The sequence below is a fragment of the Megalopta genalis genome, chromosome 2 (genome assembly GCF_051020955.1).
Source record: "Megalopta genalis isolate 19385.01 chromosome 2, iyMegGena1_principal, whole genome shotgun sequence".
NCBI lineage: Eukaryota > Metazoa > Arthropoda > Insecta > Hymenoptera > Halictidae > Megalopta > Megalopta genalis.
Window position 1 is genome coordinate 22,721,802 of NC_135014.1, and position 20,708 is coordinate 22,742,509.

General features: G+C 45.0%; 1 protein-coding gene across 1 annotated transcript in view; it reads left to right on the plus strand.

Moving 5' to 3' along the window:
• Positions 1-20,708, plus strand: part of LOC117220547 (uncharacterized) — a 140,170-nt gene that overhangs the window by 116,372 nt on the left and 3,090 nt on the right. The window contains exons 4-5 of the mRNA XM_033470611.2: positions 19,216-19,400; positions 20,288-20,419. Coding sequence (XP_033326502.2) covers positions 19,216-19,400; positions 20,288-20,419 — 317 coding nt within the window. The remainder of the gene's footprint in view (positions 1-19,215; positions 19,401-20,287; positions 20,420-20,708) is intronic.

A 20,708-nucleotide genomic window follows, 5' to 3' on the forward strand; every position in this document is an offset into this window, starting at 1 on the left:
GGTCGCAACCTTTCCAGCCTCCGTGCAGAGTCCACGCTCGGTTTGCTTTCGAAAACGCGTAATATTTCGTTGCGCAATTCTCTCTGTGCAAGCAATCGGCACGCCGGGACATGTGCGAAGAAAACTGGTGACAATTCTGCGAATTAAGTCGCCCGGCTCGGAAGGTTTCTGCTCCGAGAGAACGAATTTCCTTCGAAGATAAGATCTCGCTCAGGTATATTCTACCGAAATTCTTTCGATTGTGTAAATTCTATCTTGGAAAAAGATCCATTGTTCACAGCCATTGAAATTTGCTGCTGTGCAGATTTTCTTGCAGTTCATAGATCCATAGATCTAAAAGCATCAGGCGCGAGGAGGTAAATTCTCTTCGCAGATCTGGGTTAGGCATCGTCGTCTGCATCCCGTGCAATTGACGTGGATTTACTGTACTGCGAACAGATTCATAGCTCGGTCATTGAGTTTCAATACTGTGCAGTTTTCCTTGTAGGTTACAGATCTATAGATCTTGGAAAGATTCCCGTTTCAGCCGCAGAGAACTGTGCCAAATTTGCGTAAAGTTTGAGATTACTTCGGCGGCATCATTAGACTATAAAATAAGCTTTTGCATCAACTGCAGAAAGCAGATAATATCGTATAGAAAGTTGTTGCACGCATCGATCATTTTAACCGGCTGAAAATATACCGGCATTCTTGAATACATTTAATGCGTCCATCGTTTCAAGTTATACGCGCCATAAATGCATAAAATCCGCAATCCGATCGTCAACTTAATTCCCGTTTATTGCAGGCTTTCTCTATTCTGCACAAAGATCCGCCACGGAAGCGTCGAGTTTGATTACTTGGTAATAAAGGTTTCCTCGTTCTTCGCAGATCCGCCGGTCTTCTAAAAGCCTCGGAGCCTCGTCTTCAGCCTCGTCGGAGAGCCCCGAAGAATTCCCCACGAATTTTTCGACCGTGAAACCGAATGACCCCTAATTGAGCCGCTCGAATCGAGTTCCCCGCACGCGCGCGGCATCAGCGACCTTCGCCGCTGATTGTCTTCTGCGGTCACGAAATCCTCCTAATTGGTCCGCCGGTTCGTCACGTGGCCCATTGACGGAGATTCCGACGAGGATTATCGTTATCGGAATGCCGATTCGGGCGCGGATAGAAGTTCCTAGCGGCGACGGTCTACAAATTGGCCCGCGACCGGGCCTTAATTTCGCGGGCCATTGTCCATCGACAGCTCGTTCCCGATAACCCCGCTGTCCGGTCCGACGCGTCCACTCGGCATTGTTGTTGTTCGGCAGAGTCACTCCGTCAAATTGCTTCGGTCCGCCGGTCCCGCTGCCGGTTCCGGCCGAGACGGAGACGATAACGTTCTCCCGGCTGCTGCTCCCGGCCGATGAAGTCACGGTGAGGCCGCGTTTCTCCAGGGAGTTACACGAGGCGTCCCGCGAGTTAACGAAGTTACGTCGATTACTTTCGCGCGCGCGAGATAATCTTAATTACACTGCGGAGAGCCCGGCGAGCTCCGGCCGCGCGACTCGTTACGCCCGCCTTATCTCCGGGACGCGAGGATTTACGGCCGAAATCTTCGCGGAATCGACGAAACTTCTCGCTCGCCTAACCGAGAGAGAGGGTTCGGCCTCTCGCGAAAATTTCCAGGGTGTCGCGCGGCCGAGGAAATTTTCCGTCACGCAGAACAGCGGATGCACGGTGTCGAGCTAGTCGATTTATAATCGTCGCCACGGCTCGCGCTTCCCTTTTCTCTTTTTTCCTCATGCTCGTCAACGATCCTCCGTGACCGTTGTGACTGATCGTCCCCTCTCGAAGGTTGCACTCGAGCGCACCGCGGGATTAGAAATGAGAAAATGGCTGTGGGACCAGGAATGTGGAACCGATTGCCGCTGGACGCACGTGTTTCTGGAAGCGACGGCGAATCGGATCGGTCTGCGGAGAGGACACGCCTGAGAGAGAAGTTTGGATCTCAGACCGCGGGGAGGATCAATCAGAGACGGGGTTTTAGATGTCTAACTGGGTAGTGGAAGTTTCGACAGGATGAGAATTGCTTGCGATCGATAGGAGGAGTTCGAATGCAATTAGATCCAATGGTTAATCGACATGCGGCAGAGTGTTCCTGCGGGGAAGTTCGAGACGAAATCGACGCTAAGTTATGAGTTATTATGAGTTATTTATTCGATATAAAGTGGCCCGCGAAAGTGTTCGTACACCTTTTAAAAAGATTGCACGGTAGAGAATTCAATAATACGAAAACCTATAAAAGTAAAAAAAATACTATGCCACTGGCAGAAAATATTCTGGCACGTGATCGTAGGAATGCATCGACTTCCTGCAGCAAACATCAAGTTGAAATTTCACAAACAAGTTGATACACTCTGCGAGCGGTTTCGAAAGCAACATTTCGTCATTGTTTCGGCACACAAGACCTTATGATTGACGTAAGTTCTAATGTTTGACTTTTCTCCCACGATTCGTAGACTGCATATCGAAATGAACGGCAGAAGTTCGTTGAATAGCATGAACTCCAGGATGCTGATCCTGCAGTATTCCCCCAAAGCGACGGCTCAGACTCGAAGCGAGCTGATTAGTCGTATTCATACGGCCGTCCATAGTCGTTCTCCGGTTTCCACAAGCTGCATTGTCTTTGCATCTGCTGCGTAGGCATGAATGAGCTTGAAAGCTGACGAGCCCGCAACGCAGATCCGATCGCATCGTTGCATCTCGTTCATCCTCGAGGACGGCAAGGTTAATTTTGACGAAGATCGACTCGGCGAAGCGCCTTGATCCACTTCGGCGAGCTGAAAAACAGAGCCGCGTAAGTGCTCCCCGCTAACCGGGCTGATTTATCGATCACAGCCGCATGCATAATGCATCGCGAACGGGGGTGCATCGCGGCGAATCAATTAAAGGGATCGTTTGGCTCGCGCGTAGGTTCCGCTCCGGCGCGCCGGGCCGCGCCGAGCGGAAAGCACGCCGTTGCACCCCGTGTTCTCGGTGAGGATCAACAACGCTGATGCATAATGCAATGCATAGAATGAACCGGAACGACAATGCGCCCGGAGGAGCGTGGCGGAGGAACACGCTCTCTGCGAAGAAGTCGCCGTAAACCACGTCATAGCGTATATCTAGATGTAGCATGCGTCGCGGGGACAACGTCATGGAGGGTCGCGGTTCCGGAATGGAATTTATGAGCCTGAAAACAGGTGGTCGGCCCGCGACCTCATCCTCTGATGCGGGTTCAAATGAGACAACCTCCGCTCCGAACAAGCCCGGAGATCCGAAAGAGCTGACGAAACGCTAACTCCCGCATGCACGATACTTCGCGCAGAATAAAAATCTTTTATCTCGGTTGCAACAAGCGTGCAACGTCCATCGTTCTGCGAAATCCAGCAGACGAGAGGTTCGGTGAAATTAATGAAGCGCGGAATAGAAGTTGACGGAGTTGAGACTTGTATAAGGTGCACAAAAATCGCAGGGCTAGCCTCACAAGATTAAACTGTGCGTCGTAATGCAAAACAAAAACTGCCTGCGTCAATTGCAAGAACCATGTCCTGCGAGATGCCATGTCATTGTCCTGGGAGATTTATCTAACAAGAAGTTCGGTGGAATTAATGAAGCACAGAGAAAAAGTTGACAAAATATTGTCTTTCATACGGGGCAGAAAAATAGTAGTACGAGTCTGACAAGTCTGGCACAGGTCTTCATGTCTGCCACTGTGAATCCATAAACGGAATAAAAATAATCTAGCTCATCGCAATGTCCTATAGCTGCATTTCTTGCATAGCTTTATTTAATTTCACTCCCAGACTTTGATAACAAAAGAATCAATTTTGTTTCGATTTAGAAAAAACGAGTTTCATTCATATTTAGTAGCCTATGTATGAAATCTTCGTGTTGTAGAGCAAGCACGATAAGCACTGGACGTCTTAAAGACGTCCATTTTACGTCCATTTTAGGTCTGAACGTCGTACGCCTTAAAATGAACGTCTTTAAGACGTCTTAGAGATGTCTTTGTGTTATTTGGTAGGGATTATCGAAATACAGTAATTTCTACGATTATTCAAACCTTGCGTCTCGCGTTTACAGTTATTGACAATCGGTGACTATAAAATCGAGTCGCAAGGCTCGAATAATCGTATCTCCTCTTTCCAAATTGTCCATTTTTTCGCGCAATCTGAGCGCGAATTAAGGAGAAATTGCCGTAAAAGTACAATGAAATTAATGAATCCATAAAACTAATCGTACCCTGCGAATTCTTGCATAGAAACAAAATGATCTATCTCAACTGCAACAAATAAACGATGATCATGGGAATAAAAGCCATGAAGCAAGAAGTTCACCTTCGCTTAAACGCGTATCTAAGTTACAGTCTCTAATGGGTGAAAGGAAAACGAAGTTCTCGCACACGATCTGGATCTCCAAAGAAAATAATTCCGAACACGGTCGTGTTAATATTAATCATCGCGAGCAGCATAAGCAGCGGCGGATTACAGCGAGGAGCATTTAGGCACCGTCGACAGGCGTAAGAATGCCGGACGAGGCAGGGCCGGGAAAAGAGGGTTCTCGAGGCGAGAGAAAAAAGACGAGGAAGGTGTGCTCCGGGAGGCGTGCACCGGGCAGACATTATTACACAACGACAAGTGAATAATTTTACGGTGTGGCTAGCTACAAATTAATCGGTCTCGTCCGCGTGGCGCCTCGCGCAACAAAATTCGCAGCCGTGGGGCACTGTTCTCGGCCGAGAATAATCCGTGGTTTCGTCCTCCCACGCACGCAGCGTCGGCCGAAACTAATCCGTCGCCTTTAAACGAGGACAACCGACCAGCTCCCCCGGACCCGGGAATAATAAAGCTAATCGCCAACAGATTTTTATCGCGGCCTGTGACGCAACAAAGAGCTGAATTCGGCCGCCTCGATACGCACGGCAGATAGCAACAGAAAAAAGGAGGTAATAGAAATTCATGAGGTCGAGAAGCAAATTAATATCACAGAGGGGCTAAAAAGATAAATGAGATTTTTAATTGGACAGTGTCGAAAGACAGCGGCGGAGGAGACGAGGAGAAAAGAACGAAATCGAGCAGGTGGGTCGAGCTGCAGGGCGGAGAGAGGACGGCGAAAGGATCGCTAAACTCTGAACAAGGTAGACGCTGGATTACCTGTGACGAGCACGATCGTCGATTCACCTTCGCCCAGAAATTCATAGACGTGGTCGAAGCATCGACGAAAGCGTACACGAAGACCCGATGGCAAAAGGTTGCACAGTTTCGCGGCAGAAAAATGTCAAAGTTCCCGAAAAGTGCCTCGACTGGTCCCTAAAACGCTGAGATCTGATCGAGAAAGTTCCTGACCGGAACCGACACCCGACACGCCGGTCAATTAGCTGGGTAACGAGATTCTAATTGAGGAACCGTGGTAGATACCACGGACAGGTGTCTAATTAGTGGAGTGACTGGAAATATCAACCGGTACCGGGGTACAGTCGAATTGGAAATCCCTTCGTCATCTATCGAACCCATCCATCTCGGCATTATCACTGTCATTATTACCCGAGATTTTTCTGCAAAATAGAAAGTAGTAGCGTTATAACCATTCCGGTAATTCTGTTTAATGGTCCACGCGATTTAATGACTGATAACCGAAATGCCAACGTGTCTAACCACCAGACGAACCAGGCAGTCGACTTCCCCGTTAACAATTTCGTTTAAAAATCAAATGTCAGGTTCTCTTCGGTATGGATCTTGTATAACAAATCCGAATCGCTATAATCTGGATAGTCAGCGGAATAATGTAACGCCGGCTGTGGCTGGCTTTGCTGGATGCATTGTCGCATAAATACCGTTCCGATCGTCAAGTTTGTTGCGCGCGATGGCGGAGCGAAAGCGTCGTGAGCATCTCCGAGGCGTTAAATCGAGCGAACCGCTTCCTCCTCCTCGAAGAGCTTGTCCCAGAAGAGGAGTCGTGTCGTATGCAGAAGCTAGCCGGTTAATCCTGACCGGCGAAGCTTAGGGCTGCCGTGCACGCGATGTTACGTGAGTCGTTGGCACGAATGTTCCACCTTTTGTGGTTTCGGTCCGCGGTTTCTCGCGTGGCCAACCTTCTCGGCATTGTCAAGCTCCCTCCACGTGCCTGGGTCGTTACGCCGCGATATATCCTCGCGCTTTGCCCGTTACCGGCCCAATAATTCCCAGAAACTTGCCAAGTATTAGTTTTTCGGTGCCGTTAAATAACACTAAGTTTACGAAACCCCTCGAAATGATCGGTCACTAATTTTTTAATACAGATTATTCAGATTGTAGAGATACATTTACGAGTTGTGCATTCAATATACGAGTTACTTGCGGCAAATATTACAATAACGCTCGTTCAAAAGCAGGACAAATGTCTTATTGTTACTTTCATACATTAATATAAAACAGTTGATTTTAGTGTTCCGTAAATCCAGTGGATAATACATTTAAGTACCTGCAAAAATAAAATAGAAATAATTTATAGAGGTATATTATTAGAATTGGAATACGTGTCTCAAGTTCTGTGAACATTTTTTACCAATCCATGCATGCTAGAATCGGTAATGTAATTCGTCGGCGAATAGATCTATTTATCTCAGTTCTGTTAGTCCTATTTTTTATCTTCCTTGCCTGAAACAATTCTATCCCCTTATTAGATCTCCTAGAATTCATGATAAGAACTGAACTGATGATAGTAGATTATAGTGTCTAAATCTGCTCAACTCAGTTTTCTCGGTCCATTTTCTGATCTTCCTTGTCTGAGGCCCTTCGACCCTTCCTCGAACCTAACAGTAATAACAGAGGACCCGAATCGTCATATCACGAAATCCTTGGGAAGCTAGGTGAAGAGGAATCAGCAAGTTGCCTCACAGATTACACAAACCGCTAGCACACATCGTCGACCTCGTTTAGTCATCGAGCTACCTACAGACAGTTCCAGAGCTCTGATGGATCGCCATGGAGGCTGGATCGCGGCTTGGTCCCGCAGCTTTTAGTTCAAGGAACGTTTTCCACCTTGGAGAATTATCGTAGCAACCGATAGAACGCAGCGTGGTCGTTGTGTCAGGATGAATATTGCTTGCCAGATGAAAAGAGAGAGAGAGAGAGAGAGAGAGAGAGAGAGAGAGAGAGAGAGAGAGAGAGAGAGAGAGATGACACAGGGGTACCGTGGAACAACTCGCGTATAATGCAGTCACCCGTGGTAACTTAACTCGAGGAATAATCAAGCCTTAACGAACGTCCGCGTGGAGGTTCACGTGAGCGAAGGTTAGCCGAGGTTAGTCCCCCGATTGCTTGTCCGCTCGGTGTCGTCGTGTAAACGCGTCCGAGACCAGTTCCCTTCCTCCTCAATTTTGTCCAGGATCGTAAACCGAAGACCCCTTCAACGGGCAGAACCCTCCTGCGAGCTTGGATCCACTTCTTCGACCGTTTCGTTCGCGTTTTCGCTTTCTCCGAGCCACTCCGCCACTTACTCTCGCGGAGAAAATTTTCTTTACGGTCCTATCAATTGTTATTTGATCGCTCGACCATCCCGAGGCTCCCCAAATTGCTGTACCGGCACTGCTGCATTGCTTCTTTAATCATCTCCGGCGTGGTCCAGCGATTATTCTTTCTTTTCCCTCGTTATCAGCCTAAACTCGTTTGACCCTTCGGTTCTATTAGCATCCGAAGATATTATACAGCCTCCGGATTTTATCCACTTATGACGAAAATGAGTATTCTATTATACAGTTTATCTAAAAAGATAAACAAATTTAAAGGATTTGAAGGAATCATGAACTCTCGCAAAGCGGCGGCTGTGCCAATTTTGACTCGGAGTATTTAAATCGGCATTTCATATCGACGTTTTAAATATTAAAACTTCATTACTGGATTATCGACAATTAAAATAAATTACATTAGGAGCAACAGAAAGGCTGCAAGAAATATTTTCAAATATATGTTTCGAAAAATTGCTGAATAGCACTCAGATTTGTTGTGAACATCGTGAATACAGTTGTAAAAATGGTCCGCCGTCCGAGGGTCAAAGATAGAACGAAATTTCTATGTGGCTTTTGCACATACTTTTGCAAATTTATTCGTACATATTTTCATGCAAAATAATCATTCTCTCCGTAATAATTGTAACATGTTCCAACAGTATTTCGAAATGTTTGAAATATCTTCATTCTGTGCGTTCGATCAACTCATCGTCCTCGTAAATTGGAGAAAATCAGGAGACGTTAGTTGGCTGGTTCCGCAGATGTCGATGCGAATTGCTGGAATCGATTTCGTTTCGGTAATGCTTCGGGTTCGGTAACCGCTCGACCACGAAACTGAATTATGTATACGGGCCAAATGAAGCTGCCATGCCCTTTCTGTTTCGAAGCAAGCGACGGCCCGGGGAGAACGCGAGCGATGACGAACGGCGACGGGGCTCCCTTTAAAACGCTCGAAAATTTATCGTCTCGCGTTATTGCTTTCGCGTCTTTCTGCCCCGGAGACTCTCGGAAGAGGCTCGAGTCCTCTGTCCTCCTTCATTGTATGCAGATCCCCGGCGACTCTAATCTCGAAGATCGTTCCCTTTGAAGCCTCGACGCGCGCGTTCGAACTGTATACTCGCGCGCGGATCAACAGAATCGCGTCTAACAGAATTGCTGTAGACATTTTTCGGGGACACCGCCTCGTGCCAGAAACCGATCGAAGTGGGCGCGGAACGTTGGGTAGCAGGTCTAGTAACCGGTTCATGTTTGCGTCAATTATGCAGCCGATGAAAGTTGCAGCATCTGCATAAAAAGATGCGCCATTGATGCCGTTCGATCGGCGCACGGTAAATCATTGGAAATAATCGAAGCCAGAGACGGAGGGGCTCTCGGCGATTCCGCTTGTCCGATTATTCCCGGAGCTTGTCCGTTCGCGGGGACGCGTTCATTATGGTTTATTCATAAAACGTTCGCTGCGGACGTCTCGCGGAGGCTGCGGCAAATTTCGCCGCGAATAGAATTTCCACGCGGATATGCGGCCGTCGATTCGTGACGTTTATTGCTCGCCACTATCTTCTCGAACGGAGATCATCCTCTGTGTTCGGTCGCTATTCTTGCCATAAAAAATTCGCCTGCCTATAGAAACGCTCGAGGAACCCGGTATTTACTTTGGGACACAGTATAATACTTGACATCTTATTGTTAATACGGTATAGCGAGTGTCTCCGTTCAAACGCTTTTTATTATTTTGAACGATCTTTGAGCAGGTCATCCTCTGTCTCAGTTAATTAGAATTACTCTGTGCACCTTGATTTATATTAATAACCTTGATTTTTAAATTAGAAAAGGATTGTTAAAATAGTGTACAGCTGTTCGATTGTTTCAATTGTTCGAAATTATTCAAGCATTGGAACCACCAAATGCTAGAACATTTTTGCTGCTATTTCGTTTCGATCAATTATGATTATTCAATTAGTATAATTATCCAATTAGTAGAACATTCTTGATGGTTACTTCATCTATTTCAGTTCATTAAAATTATTTGTTATACCTTGATTTTTAAATAAGGAAAACATTGACGTACAATAATTATTAGTAGACTGCGGGCCTCTACACAAAATAACAATTGTCTGCATCAATTGCAAGACATTTGAGCCAACTGCAATCTTGTTCCTCTGTTAAGTTATTTTAATAAATTGTAAGCGAAATATCAACGTTTTTAGTACCTTTTAATTTGTCCACTGTTCTACGTTTCACCTATACATATATTTTTCCTGTAAACGCATAAAATTCGCGGTCTAATTATTAGACATTCTTTAGCAGCGTAAACAGCATTGTACACTACGGTCAAAAAAGAAAGCAAAACTTCGTGGAGAGAACGACGTCCGCGGATTGTTCGATCAATAATTAATGTTTCCCGATGGTCGATATCGCGGAATTTACGAGCGACAAGCAATACCGATATAATTACACAGTTCTTTCGAGGTCCATCGAAGGACAATGCCGGCGATGAGAACCGCTGGCAACAATCCGACGGTAAATTACGAGCCACGCGAATACCTACACGGAACATCCAATCCGCGCCGGTGGTCGTGCAAGATGTACGCGGAGAAATTACACGAAACAATCGATCGGTTTTTGTTCCCCGCGGTTCGATAACGAAGCAACGAGCGTTATTATTTTCATCTGGTTTTTGTTGCGCGATAATTGGACGCGAGGTTGCGCCAAAACTTGACCCGGAAACTGGATATCCAGTCGAAGCAATGCCCGCAAAAAGTATCGACGTAGTAACGTTAGCGGCGGCGTGTAAAAATTGCAACGTTTTGCGAGATATCGAAGTGGGACAATTAACTCGTTGATTTACGATTTCCTCCGGCTAAGGTGATTAGCGCCGGCTTATCGTCGAGAATTTCCTGCGAGAAAAAGGAAGTGCTCGCCGCATGCCGCGGCTCGCTATCTACAGCGCTGACAGTTTGAAACATGGACAATGCTCGGGAAGAAAAAAAAAACTCTGCTCGAACTGATCGCAGTCGAAAATCGGCGGCGGTGGACGCGTTAAAGGCGCTCCAGAATCCCGCGAATCCCTTGGCTTTCCATTTCGGGAGCAGAAGGTTAATCGATGGCTCGCTGCCGCCGGGATTCCTCATTGACAGCGCTGCCGAGTTCGCGACTGCCAGCGACGAGAATGCGCGAGATCTGTTCTCCTCTTTATCCCCGGACTCGTATTGAAATATCCTGCTGCGCCGGCACTTTACATTCCACCGAGGGAGTAATTACTTTTTGCATCGGACATCGCGAGTTTCCCATGAAACGGACCCGGTTGTTGTACGGGGAAATCTCGCGGGAGATAAACGTCGCTCCGCCGTGAGATATTACCCGTAAACTTCTCCACGCGGAAGCTGCAACATTGTATTGTTCCTGCAGCGCAGCAGCCCGGATTGTCAACTCTGTATGTTGGAAACGTGTTTCCGAACTATTGTTGCTTCGAATTATTAGCTGCCGTCTAATATGCTGCGCGAAGACCTGTTCTTTTGTACGAGCTTCGAGCCGCTGTAGTTTGCTACGAGGTGGAACGTAGCGCAAACGATCTAAGCATGCTTGGACGAAGTCATTTTTAGCAGAGATCGGTCGAAAAACCTGATTTTTAGATTCGAGAAACTCGAACTCGAAACTTCGTCAAATCTCGAAATTCTCGAGACCTGGAATACTTATTCTTCCCCCTTTTTTCTGAGGATTATCTATTTTGTTATCTATATTTTTATTACTAAACGCTCGACAAAAATTCCTTTCGAGAAACCAAATTATTTATTTGATATAATTACATGGATTAGTGAAATCGTACCAATTAAAATGTATCTAAAGTCTAAACACAAACTCGATTGGATTATTATTGGTTAAATAAATTCACGTCGTCACAATATTCGTTTTCGAGTTTCGAGTGACAAAATTGGCACAAAGTTTCGTGTTTCGAGAACTCGAATACGTAAAATACGAAAGTGTTATGACCTTAGAAGAATTTAAAGACTCTGTTACATCATTTTCAACGTCTTCAAGTTGTTAAAAGAGAAACGATATTTTTATTTAGTTCTCTCACGACTATCTTGGACAATTTTTGTTTCGCATAATCGGACAATTTCTCGCAACACTGCTCAAACAGATGACTCTATCTGCAATGTCCTTAGAGGAGCTAATTTCCACACCCTAGAAAACGTTCATTGTCCCATCAGCTTTGGTCCCGTACCTTCGTTCGTACTTTCAATTGCCTCCTTATTTACATTATTGTACAATAATATTAACACATTGACGGCCGCATCGAAAACATCTCAAAATTTCATAGAATTAAAGTATTTTAATCGATTAAATTAAATACGCAAAGCAAAATTATATGACATCGATTATTATTTCAACACCCTTGTCTCTTGCGAATCTTAATAAAATTAAGACATTTTAATAATATTTGATTAACGACATCGCGCCACTATTTCGAGCCTGTTCCGATCACGTCGCTCGCGCGCAACTATTTCCATTTCCTGCCGATTCTCGTCGCACCGCCTATAGAAATATCTGGCGAGTACGGTCCGAAATCGCGAGGATTCGCGGTAAGGATGATCGGGACGAGATTAATCGTCGCAGGGTACCGGGTTTTGCTATCCGATGTTCGTGGAACGAGGATTGGCTCACGGCGCGACGCGACGCGGCACGAGCAGCAAATAAATCGCGCCGTCGAGCGGTCTTATGCTAATCCGCTTGGCACGAGTGTCTATTACGAAAGTCGGCGCGGGGACCGAGCGAAAAAAAGAAGCGAAAAACACGGTGTAGAATGGTGTACATGTGTTTACGCGGCACACAAAACGACCGATAGCACCTTCCGACCGGTCGGCTGTCGCCTGAAATTTCACGCGGCTGCCGCTAGACGCTCATTAACCGGCCGCTCTCGTAATAGCGTGTAATATAATTTCGAACGATTCCGCCTCCTCCTCGCGCAACATCGCGGCGAACGGGACTGCGCAGGCTGCCGGAGGATCCCGTAATTTATTCGAAAACCGTAGACCGTAAATTGCGTTTCGCGAAACCTTCAAAAGATGTAATCTTATCCAGTCTTGTGTGACTTACCACGCAGCATCCTGTTACCGGTGCTCGGTGCACCTAGTATTACTTCTCGGTAAGAGACTCTCTTCCCGCGATAAGATACGCGGCGAGCCGGCGTGCACCGGCCCGATCAACGAAAGTGCCGTGTAACAAGGCCCCATCGCGAGATCGGTTGCGAGTTACGCGAGGAACGGCCCGCGGAACCTCTCGGCACCTCGTCAGAATCAATATTACTGCAATCGGCCGCGATTAACTTCGATCGTTCCCGTACGTTGCTCTTCTTGCTTCCTGCACGCCCGTGAGATACCGTGTCGAACCGGTACACTCGCACGATGCACTCGATACGATGCACTCAGGAACGATATCGTTTTTACCGTCGCGATGCATTACTGCGAATATTCGTTCAAATTGTGCCTGCTCGAATATTCACGACAGGGACGAACATTTGCGATAAATCGGTGCGTCGAACTGAGCACAATGCGTACCAAATTTCATCGAAATTTGCACGTCGAATTATGTACAATATATACTAAATTTCACCGAGATTTGTACATCAAATTATGCACGATCCGTGTGCTAGATCCATGCAAGAACTATTCCAAATTTAAAATACTGCGATAGAATGCAATAGGGAAGAATGTGATCGAAGCAATATTGTGCATCACGGATACGATTGAAGCCTATGCACTTCGACGCGAAAATCGTCTAATAAGTAATGGGAATTTTTCCATTATCGTACTATGTAATACGAAATCGTTCATAAGAATGATAAGCATGAATCTATAAATCTACTCAATCTAAATGCACCGAAACAGCTCTGTTGCCTGCTCGGTCGAAGCGTTTCTCTAAAAAACAGACGAATCTTCTGAGATAACTCTGCAGATTTTATGCATTTATGCGATGAATGCATCGGCGCCGCTTAAAACAGAAGAATATTGAAGAATATTTTGATACACAACTCTGAACTTATTAAATTTCTTATAGAAGGAAAAGCATTCTCAAGCGACAGGTTTCTTGGAACTGAAGCAGAGACTTTCTATTTTCAATAAAGATCCGCGATCGAATGACAACTTCCATATGGAAAATCCAATCACTGCTTGCAAAATGCAAGTGGCGTCTTACGAATCGTCCATTCCGTGCGTCCAAATGAAAAGCCGAAGTCCAAGAACCTCTGAGCATTGGTTACGGGAAAGTTCGGGTTCAAAGGTTAAGTTTGCGAAGGATCGTGAGAGATCGATGAACCGAGTCACGAAACGGGTCTCCGAAAATTTCGCGAATACGGGGAAGAGGACGGGAGGAGTAGAACGGGGTGAAGGAAGAGTGTGCTGTCGATTCACGGTTCACCGATCCGGAGGCTCGTGTGCGCGTGATTTCGTGGCCGCTGGTTGCGTTTCATTCACGAGCGGTTGCCCCGAGCGAGATACGGTGAATGTTAATGAGAGCCGGCCGGTCAGCTGCTCGATCCCCGCCGGAGCAAAATGATCCAACTAGACAGGAAATTCCGGGATACGTCTTTGCCCGAGACCGCTCTCGTCTGCAGTTCGCTCCTCTTTCGCCATCTTATTCTTAGCCATCGCTCACCGGAGAGAAAGTTCCTCGAAATTCAATCAGTTTTATGTTCGATCGCGTACCTCGCGAGCAACGATTCAGAGTGGAAACCATATCCATTGCGAGGGACCCAGGAAATCGAACGATCTCATCTTATATTTGAATATAATTTGTCAGTGAAATGTCAGAAGCGAGTTGCGATCATTTTTTGACACCGGCTACGAAAGCTTTTGTCGAAAAGGAATTGTTGTATCGTCGTGGAAAAGACGATACATTATACTTCTTCTTTTTAATAAGGTATTATTTAGTCCAAAAAACGAAAACTTTTATGAAGAAAAAGTGAAAGAATTGGTGGATCATCGTGGCAAACACGATGGAAGCAAAGGACGGTACATTATACCTTCTCTTTTTATTAAAGTATTATTTAATCTAGAAATGACAACTTATAAAGAAGAATTGTTATATCGTCAAGAAAAAGACGATAGAAGCCGAAGACGGTATGCCTTCTCTTTCTGACAAGGTATTATTTAATCCAACTGAATTCCAACATGAATTTTGGAACAGTTTAGTCCAAAACTGGACTAAATTTCTTGAATTTCTTTTTAGAAGACAGAAGGGCTAATCTAGTAGACAATGACTAAAATATTTGTTTAAATTTTGATATTGCTTGAAATGAAATGTTTTTTATTTTTTGTTGTCGTTCCAAATAGTAGCAAAATTTCGGAAAAGATATCTTAGTCATTGTACAGTGAAGTGGTCTCTGTAACGTTTAAACAAAATTCGAGTCATTTAGTCCAGTTTGAAAAAAGTTATACAGTTTTTAAATGGTGTCTCCATTGAAAGTTCGATTTAGGAGGAGATAGGCAGCTTAACGTCGAAGATAGTGTTTCACTTATCTGTATCGGGAGATAGCTGCATGGGCGTGCACCTTCGGGGCCCGTGCCCACCCCGAGCGCAGGATCGAGCGTTTTGCGAAGGCGGAACGCGCGCCGCCGCACCGGAACTGCATTATTCACGCTCGATTTTTCGCGAGCCGAGCGTGCAAAAAATATGCAAAAGTCCAGAACGGATGTGCACGTCGCAAGAAACCACCGCCATGGGTGGTTCAACCGGGAGATCGAGCGGCGCAACAATGGCGTCGAAACGGCGTCCCTTCGTCGTAAACTTCTCGCGTCATCCCCCATAACTAGGCTGCAACACCATCGCGTTGCCGCCACATAGTCGTTTCTTGTCGACAAAAATGCAGATTTAGGACGACGTTCCTATATTATCTACGTTTCTCAGAATTTTTCCATCATGCCACGTCTTCGATAATTTTCTAAGGTTCCCTTTTCTCCGGGGGGTAGTTCGAACGATTAATCCTTTGCACTCGGTTCTGCCATCTCTGAGGATGCATGATTGCTGCTAATCATTTTCATCTTATTTATTCATGTATAAAAAATCCCTCTGTTACGAGAAATAAAAAGAAAGAGATTTTATACAGCCGTCGCACGACTACGATAAAAAAATCGAATTATTATACTGTCAAGATGCATTTTTATCAGTACATTCTTTTACCAAATTCTACTGGGTTGTTCGGAAAGTAATTTCGTTCTTTCACTTTGAAAATGGAAGACGATTTTTTAATGTTTAGAGTAAATATTATTTTTGTTGTATAAACTTTAGACACTTCTCTCGTAGCTTTGAAATCCTGTTTGAAGACCTGTTTTACACTGACGAAATACCAAATCAAGTGCTTTCTAATATCCTTACAAAACGAAATTTTTGTTGCAAAATGAGATTACTTTCCGAACAATACAGTACTTAAATAGAACAATCACTTGCAACGTTATAGATCATTTTATATTTGATTCGATTCGATGCTTACTATCTCGCGAGTTGCTCATAGGCAATCTGAGACAATTCTCCGAGTGCAACGGGTTAAATACAAGCCTTCTAAAATGATCATCTCACAAAATGCCTACAGTGAACACATTCACCGGGCACCGAAGCTTCTTTGTTGGAAGTAGACAGAGACACATGCGTGCACTTACTGTATCGAATGCAACGTTACAACATGATTAATAGGAGAGACGATTCGAGAAAATAAAAGTTTCGCTTCCAGTAGTCTCGAGCAGTGGCTAACTCTAATTGATGGGTCTTGACGGAAAGCGTACTTGACCCAGATACTCGCGATCATATGGGTAAGATGTTGAAGAAGAGGTCCGACACGGTCAGGGTCCGAGGATTTCTCGAGGGCTAGGGCATGGTACGCCACTGTGCCAGCAAATTTATGACCACGATCTCTCGACCAGGCTATTCGTCAGGGACGATCGCGAATCTCAATCCTGGCGTGCACCGACTTGACAGAGTACGCCGCGGCAAGAAGGAGACAGCCCGCGAGGGCAGTTCGTATTACAAAGATCCGGCGAGATCTTTGCGCGCTTTGTCAGCGGGCAAAAACCCGCGGAGACCAGAGCTACTCTTCGCGGCAATTTGTCCTGGCCGGTTCTTTATTGTTCCATCGCGGTTAGAGGCGGTCGTATCCTTCGGGAGATAATCGATTCGTTCCCGTAGGATCCATCGATTCGAGCCCCGCGGCACGGCTACGATCCCATTAGAGTTTCATAAGACACGAACGCGGCGGTCGTCCTCCGATAAGACGCTCGCTCCCCTTTGTTCGGCTTTTATTCACCACGACTTAATCGTTCGCATAGTGAATCACGCGTTCCGAGAACATTGTACTCGGATCCGAGCGACCCTTTCCTGAACGATTAATACCGAGTGTGTACACCCAATCATGCAAAACGCGGTAAAGAACCAGCGACCATCTTGTTTCGTGCGAAATCGATCGCTTTTTTCGTGCAACGTACGCGAAATTAGGCAGAGTTCAAGTCATCGTTGGTAAACAATAATGATCACGTTTCTTTATGACTCTGTTGATTAGGTCAAATCTTGGCATTTTCCAGTGTTCGCATACTTTCGTGGAAATAGACTGCACTTCGGAACTTTTATCTCGACGCGCACTGCGCTTCTCGATTTTAATGCGAGGGTTACTTCACAGTAGTAGTAGCTGCCAAAAAATGGCAGCCAATTTTTTTTTTGTTTCTAAATCAAAGGGGTGGGATCAAACTTTATTCGACTGCGAACGACATCTCCGAGAAAAATTTTGCAAAGTCTGTGCATTTGTCGAACTTAGCAATTTCTAATATGACAAACATAGTCTCGCATTTAAAGGGTTACAGGTAGCGATGGTGCATCGAACTTAGAATACAGAAAGACTACCTTAAAATAGAAGTTTCAAGCTTTAATTTCAAATAAGAGTCATTATCCTACAACGATTTTTCGCGGAGTTACTATCGGTTAAAGTTGACCAACTTTTACCCACGATTTGTCTATGCTATAATTTTTTGAGCAGCGTATAATAAATAGCAGTATTAATAAACTTGAATGAATAATGTTAAAAAGCTACGAACAACTCTTCAGCTGTAGTATGAGGAATAGAAATTCGCCAGGAGCAAAGCTTCTGGCCGCTTTTCTGCAAAGACGTGTCGCCGGAACAATGCCCTAGCGATAGCGATCGATTTGCACTTTAAGCGGGGACTCGGTGTAGATGGATGGCGACCTTTGATCGCGATCGACGAAGGAGCGTCTCGATCACCGCGCCTACCCGCGGAATCCCATGCCGTCGAGGGAGACCGATCGACGCCCTTGGACCCAGGATCACGGCATTTCGTTCCGCCAGGCCCATTGTCGACGATCTCTAGATCCTAGGCCACGGCCTACTTAACGCGATCAATTACGGTCGCTTTTATCGATCCGCGCTCCTGCCGAGCAATTAAAACGAGAGCGATCTACAGCTGCAGCGCGCTCGATGGTGCAATCGCCGCGATACGCGTCCAGGTGCGCGCTTCGAAACTCAACCTGAATCAGTATGCCACGCGGGCTCAAACGTTTCTTCCGTGATTAACGAGCTTTCTATCTCCGTATCGGCTACCCTCGATCCCCGGATCAACCGCGAATTGAAATGCACCGTTTATCAACGGATTAGCGGATTCCGAGCGCGTCCCTATCTGGCTTCCAGCAATTAGTGCTAACTAAATGCCGTGTTACCCACGTAGCCGCTTTCAAATCGTTTGCACATGCGTTATGTGTCCTGTCCGCGAGGCAAACTCGTTAGCAACGCGTGCAAAAATCATTGCGGATTTCCCACTGTAACATCCATTTTGGACACGTCGACGACAAGGACTGCACGTCCTGTTCCAGAAGTTCCGAGCAAGTCAGCCGTATGCATAACAATAGATCTGTTACTTAACATTCGAACTGCCGGACGGGTAAAAGTAACTTGTCACCGAGTTATTGGAATTATGGACGTAGTTTCGCGAGACATTTTCGAACGCACTTCTTGGTCCTTCAAACGTTTAACCGCATTGAATAAATTGCCATATTTATACGAAATATACCACGATTTTTAGAGAATTTATGTATATGCTTTATATTTTATGTAATGCAAGCACAGGTCATATAATCTGATTGACAATCTACATGTCTTGATTATGATATAGAAATAAAAAAACATAAAAATGAGTTTTAGTCAACACTGAAAGCGTTGATTGCAGGACATAATAAAAACCGTACTCGACGAATCTTATCGCAAGCCGTTACATTATAAATCAATGTATGTATACCAGCCGTGTTCACTGTTCGATAGTGTTTCTGATAAAAGATCCAGTTCTGGGCTGAAAAATATTCTGAACCCTTTAAGAAATCCACAGTTTAATCTGGGCTCGTGCGTCGCTGTACTCGGGTTGGAACACCGCGATGAAATTCACGGGGGGCAACCGGGAGTCTAGGAATCGGTAAAAATAGCCGGCGAGGGTAATTAGTGTCGATTGGTGGAGCTGGTACGTGTGGCCCGACGATACGGATAACCCTCTTACGAGCATGCAAGCTGCGGAGAGCAGGCTAAGGTTAATTGAACTCAATTAAAAGCGAAGCGATGCGCGGCCGATCGCGCCGATTCCGTTTCTGTCGCGACGGAGGTTTACGTGATTATCTGGGCAAGATGCGCCCCGGTCGGGACTAAGGCGGAGTAAATAACGATATCCGCGGTGTTTCTGTTGCAGACGACAAACGTGGGCGGCGGCAGCGTGGTGGAAAAGCTGTCCTTCTACAACCACACGGAATGCGAGTGCAGAGAGAGGACCGAATACGACACGACCAACGAGAAACCCCCCGAGCAGAGAGTCTACAGGCACTATCAGCCATCCCCGCAACCTCAGAACATGAGAAGAGCAGAACCCAGAAAGCCGTGAGCCCCTCCATATCCCTCTTTGTCGCTGCATTAGCTTTGTAAATGAATTCGGCGGCTTTCGTCCATATTCACCCTTTTGTTTTGCCACGCCGCACAGCGCGGTCCGCTGCGAACGTAGATCGAGAAATTGTTGTTCGACTTTGAACTAATCGTTTGTTTATGTCAATCAACGGACAAGTAAATTATATAAATGTTAACATTGATCAAAATAATCTAATCTTGAAAAGTAATCTGATTAATGATTAACTATTGTAACTCGTTAGTTATTATGAATAATTGTAATAATAATAATAACTAATAATAGTAAACGTAGCATAAATAATAATAACAACTAGTATAATAACTAACGAGTTACAAGTTAATCATTAATCAAATAATAATATAATAATATATCAATAATAATAATAACAACTAGTAATAGTAATAGTAGTATACATAATAATAATAACTAATATAATAACTAACGAGTATAATCGTTAATCATTAATCAGATTACTTTTTGCCTGATTATTATAAATTAATTGCAATAACCGACGAGCTACAATCGTTAGTCATTAATCAGATTACTTTTTGTAAACTCTGGTCACAATTGAAACCTCGCGACCTAATTGTTAGAAAATCAGTTTGTTTGTTCAATATTCATCGTCATTTGTCGAAGAGCGTTAAATACGTTCAATTCGTCGCAATTTTCTTCACCTTTCTTGCGAGCAACATTTTCACGAAGAGAAATTGTTCTAAGAGAACAGTTCTCTTCGCGAGAAACCTGTAAATTCTACTAAAATCGAACCGAACCGTGTCGATCGCGGTTCAGGTCGAAAGTTCATTCGGCTCGTGACGATGTTCTTGCCGCTATCTTAAGTAATTTGTAATTCGAAATTGTCTAGATGCCGTTGTCCCTCGGAATTCACGCCCAGGATCACGTCGCAGGGCGAGTGCCATTGCAACTGCTACGAGAGTCACCAGAACTGCGACAAGATCAGGCGAGGGAAGGGCTACTTCTCTATAGCTGATCGATTGTAAGTTGAGAATTTAGAAGAATATAACCTTTCAAGAGCCTACGCTTTTATTCAATTTTAACGAAGTTTATCCTTTCGATAAAAATTTCATTGCATCGTTGAACTTTTAATGATGTAAGATAAAAATTGTCCGCATCAATTGCAAGCCATTCCGAGCCACATGGAAATTGAATTCGTTTCTGAACGATTTTAATGAATACAAGATAGTGCAACGATATTCTTAGATTCCTTGAATGTTTTTGACACCTTGTATTCGATCTACTTATCTTTGTTATAAACGCATAAAATC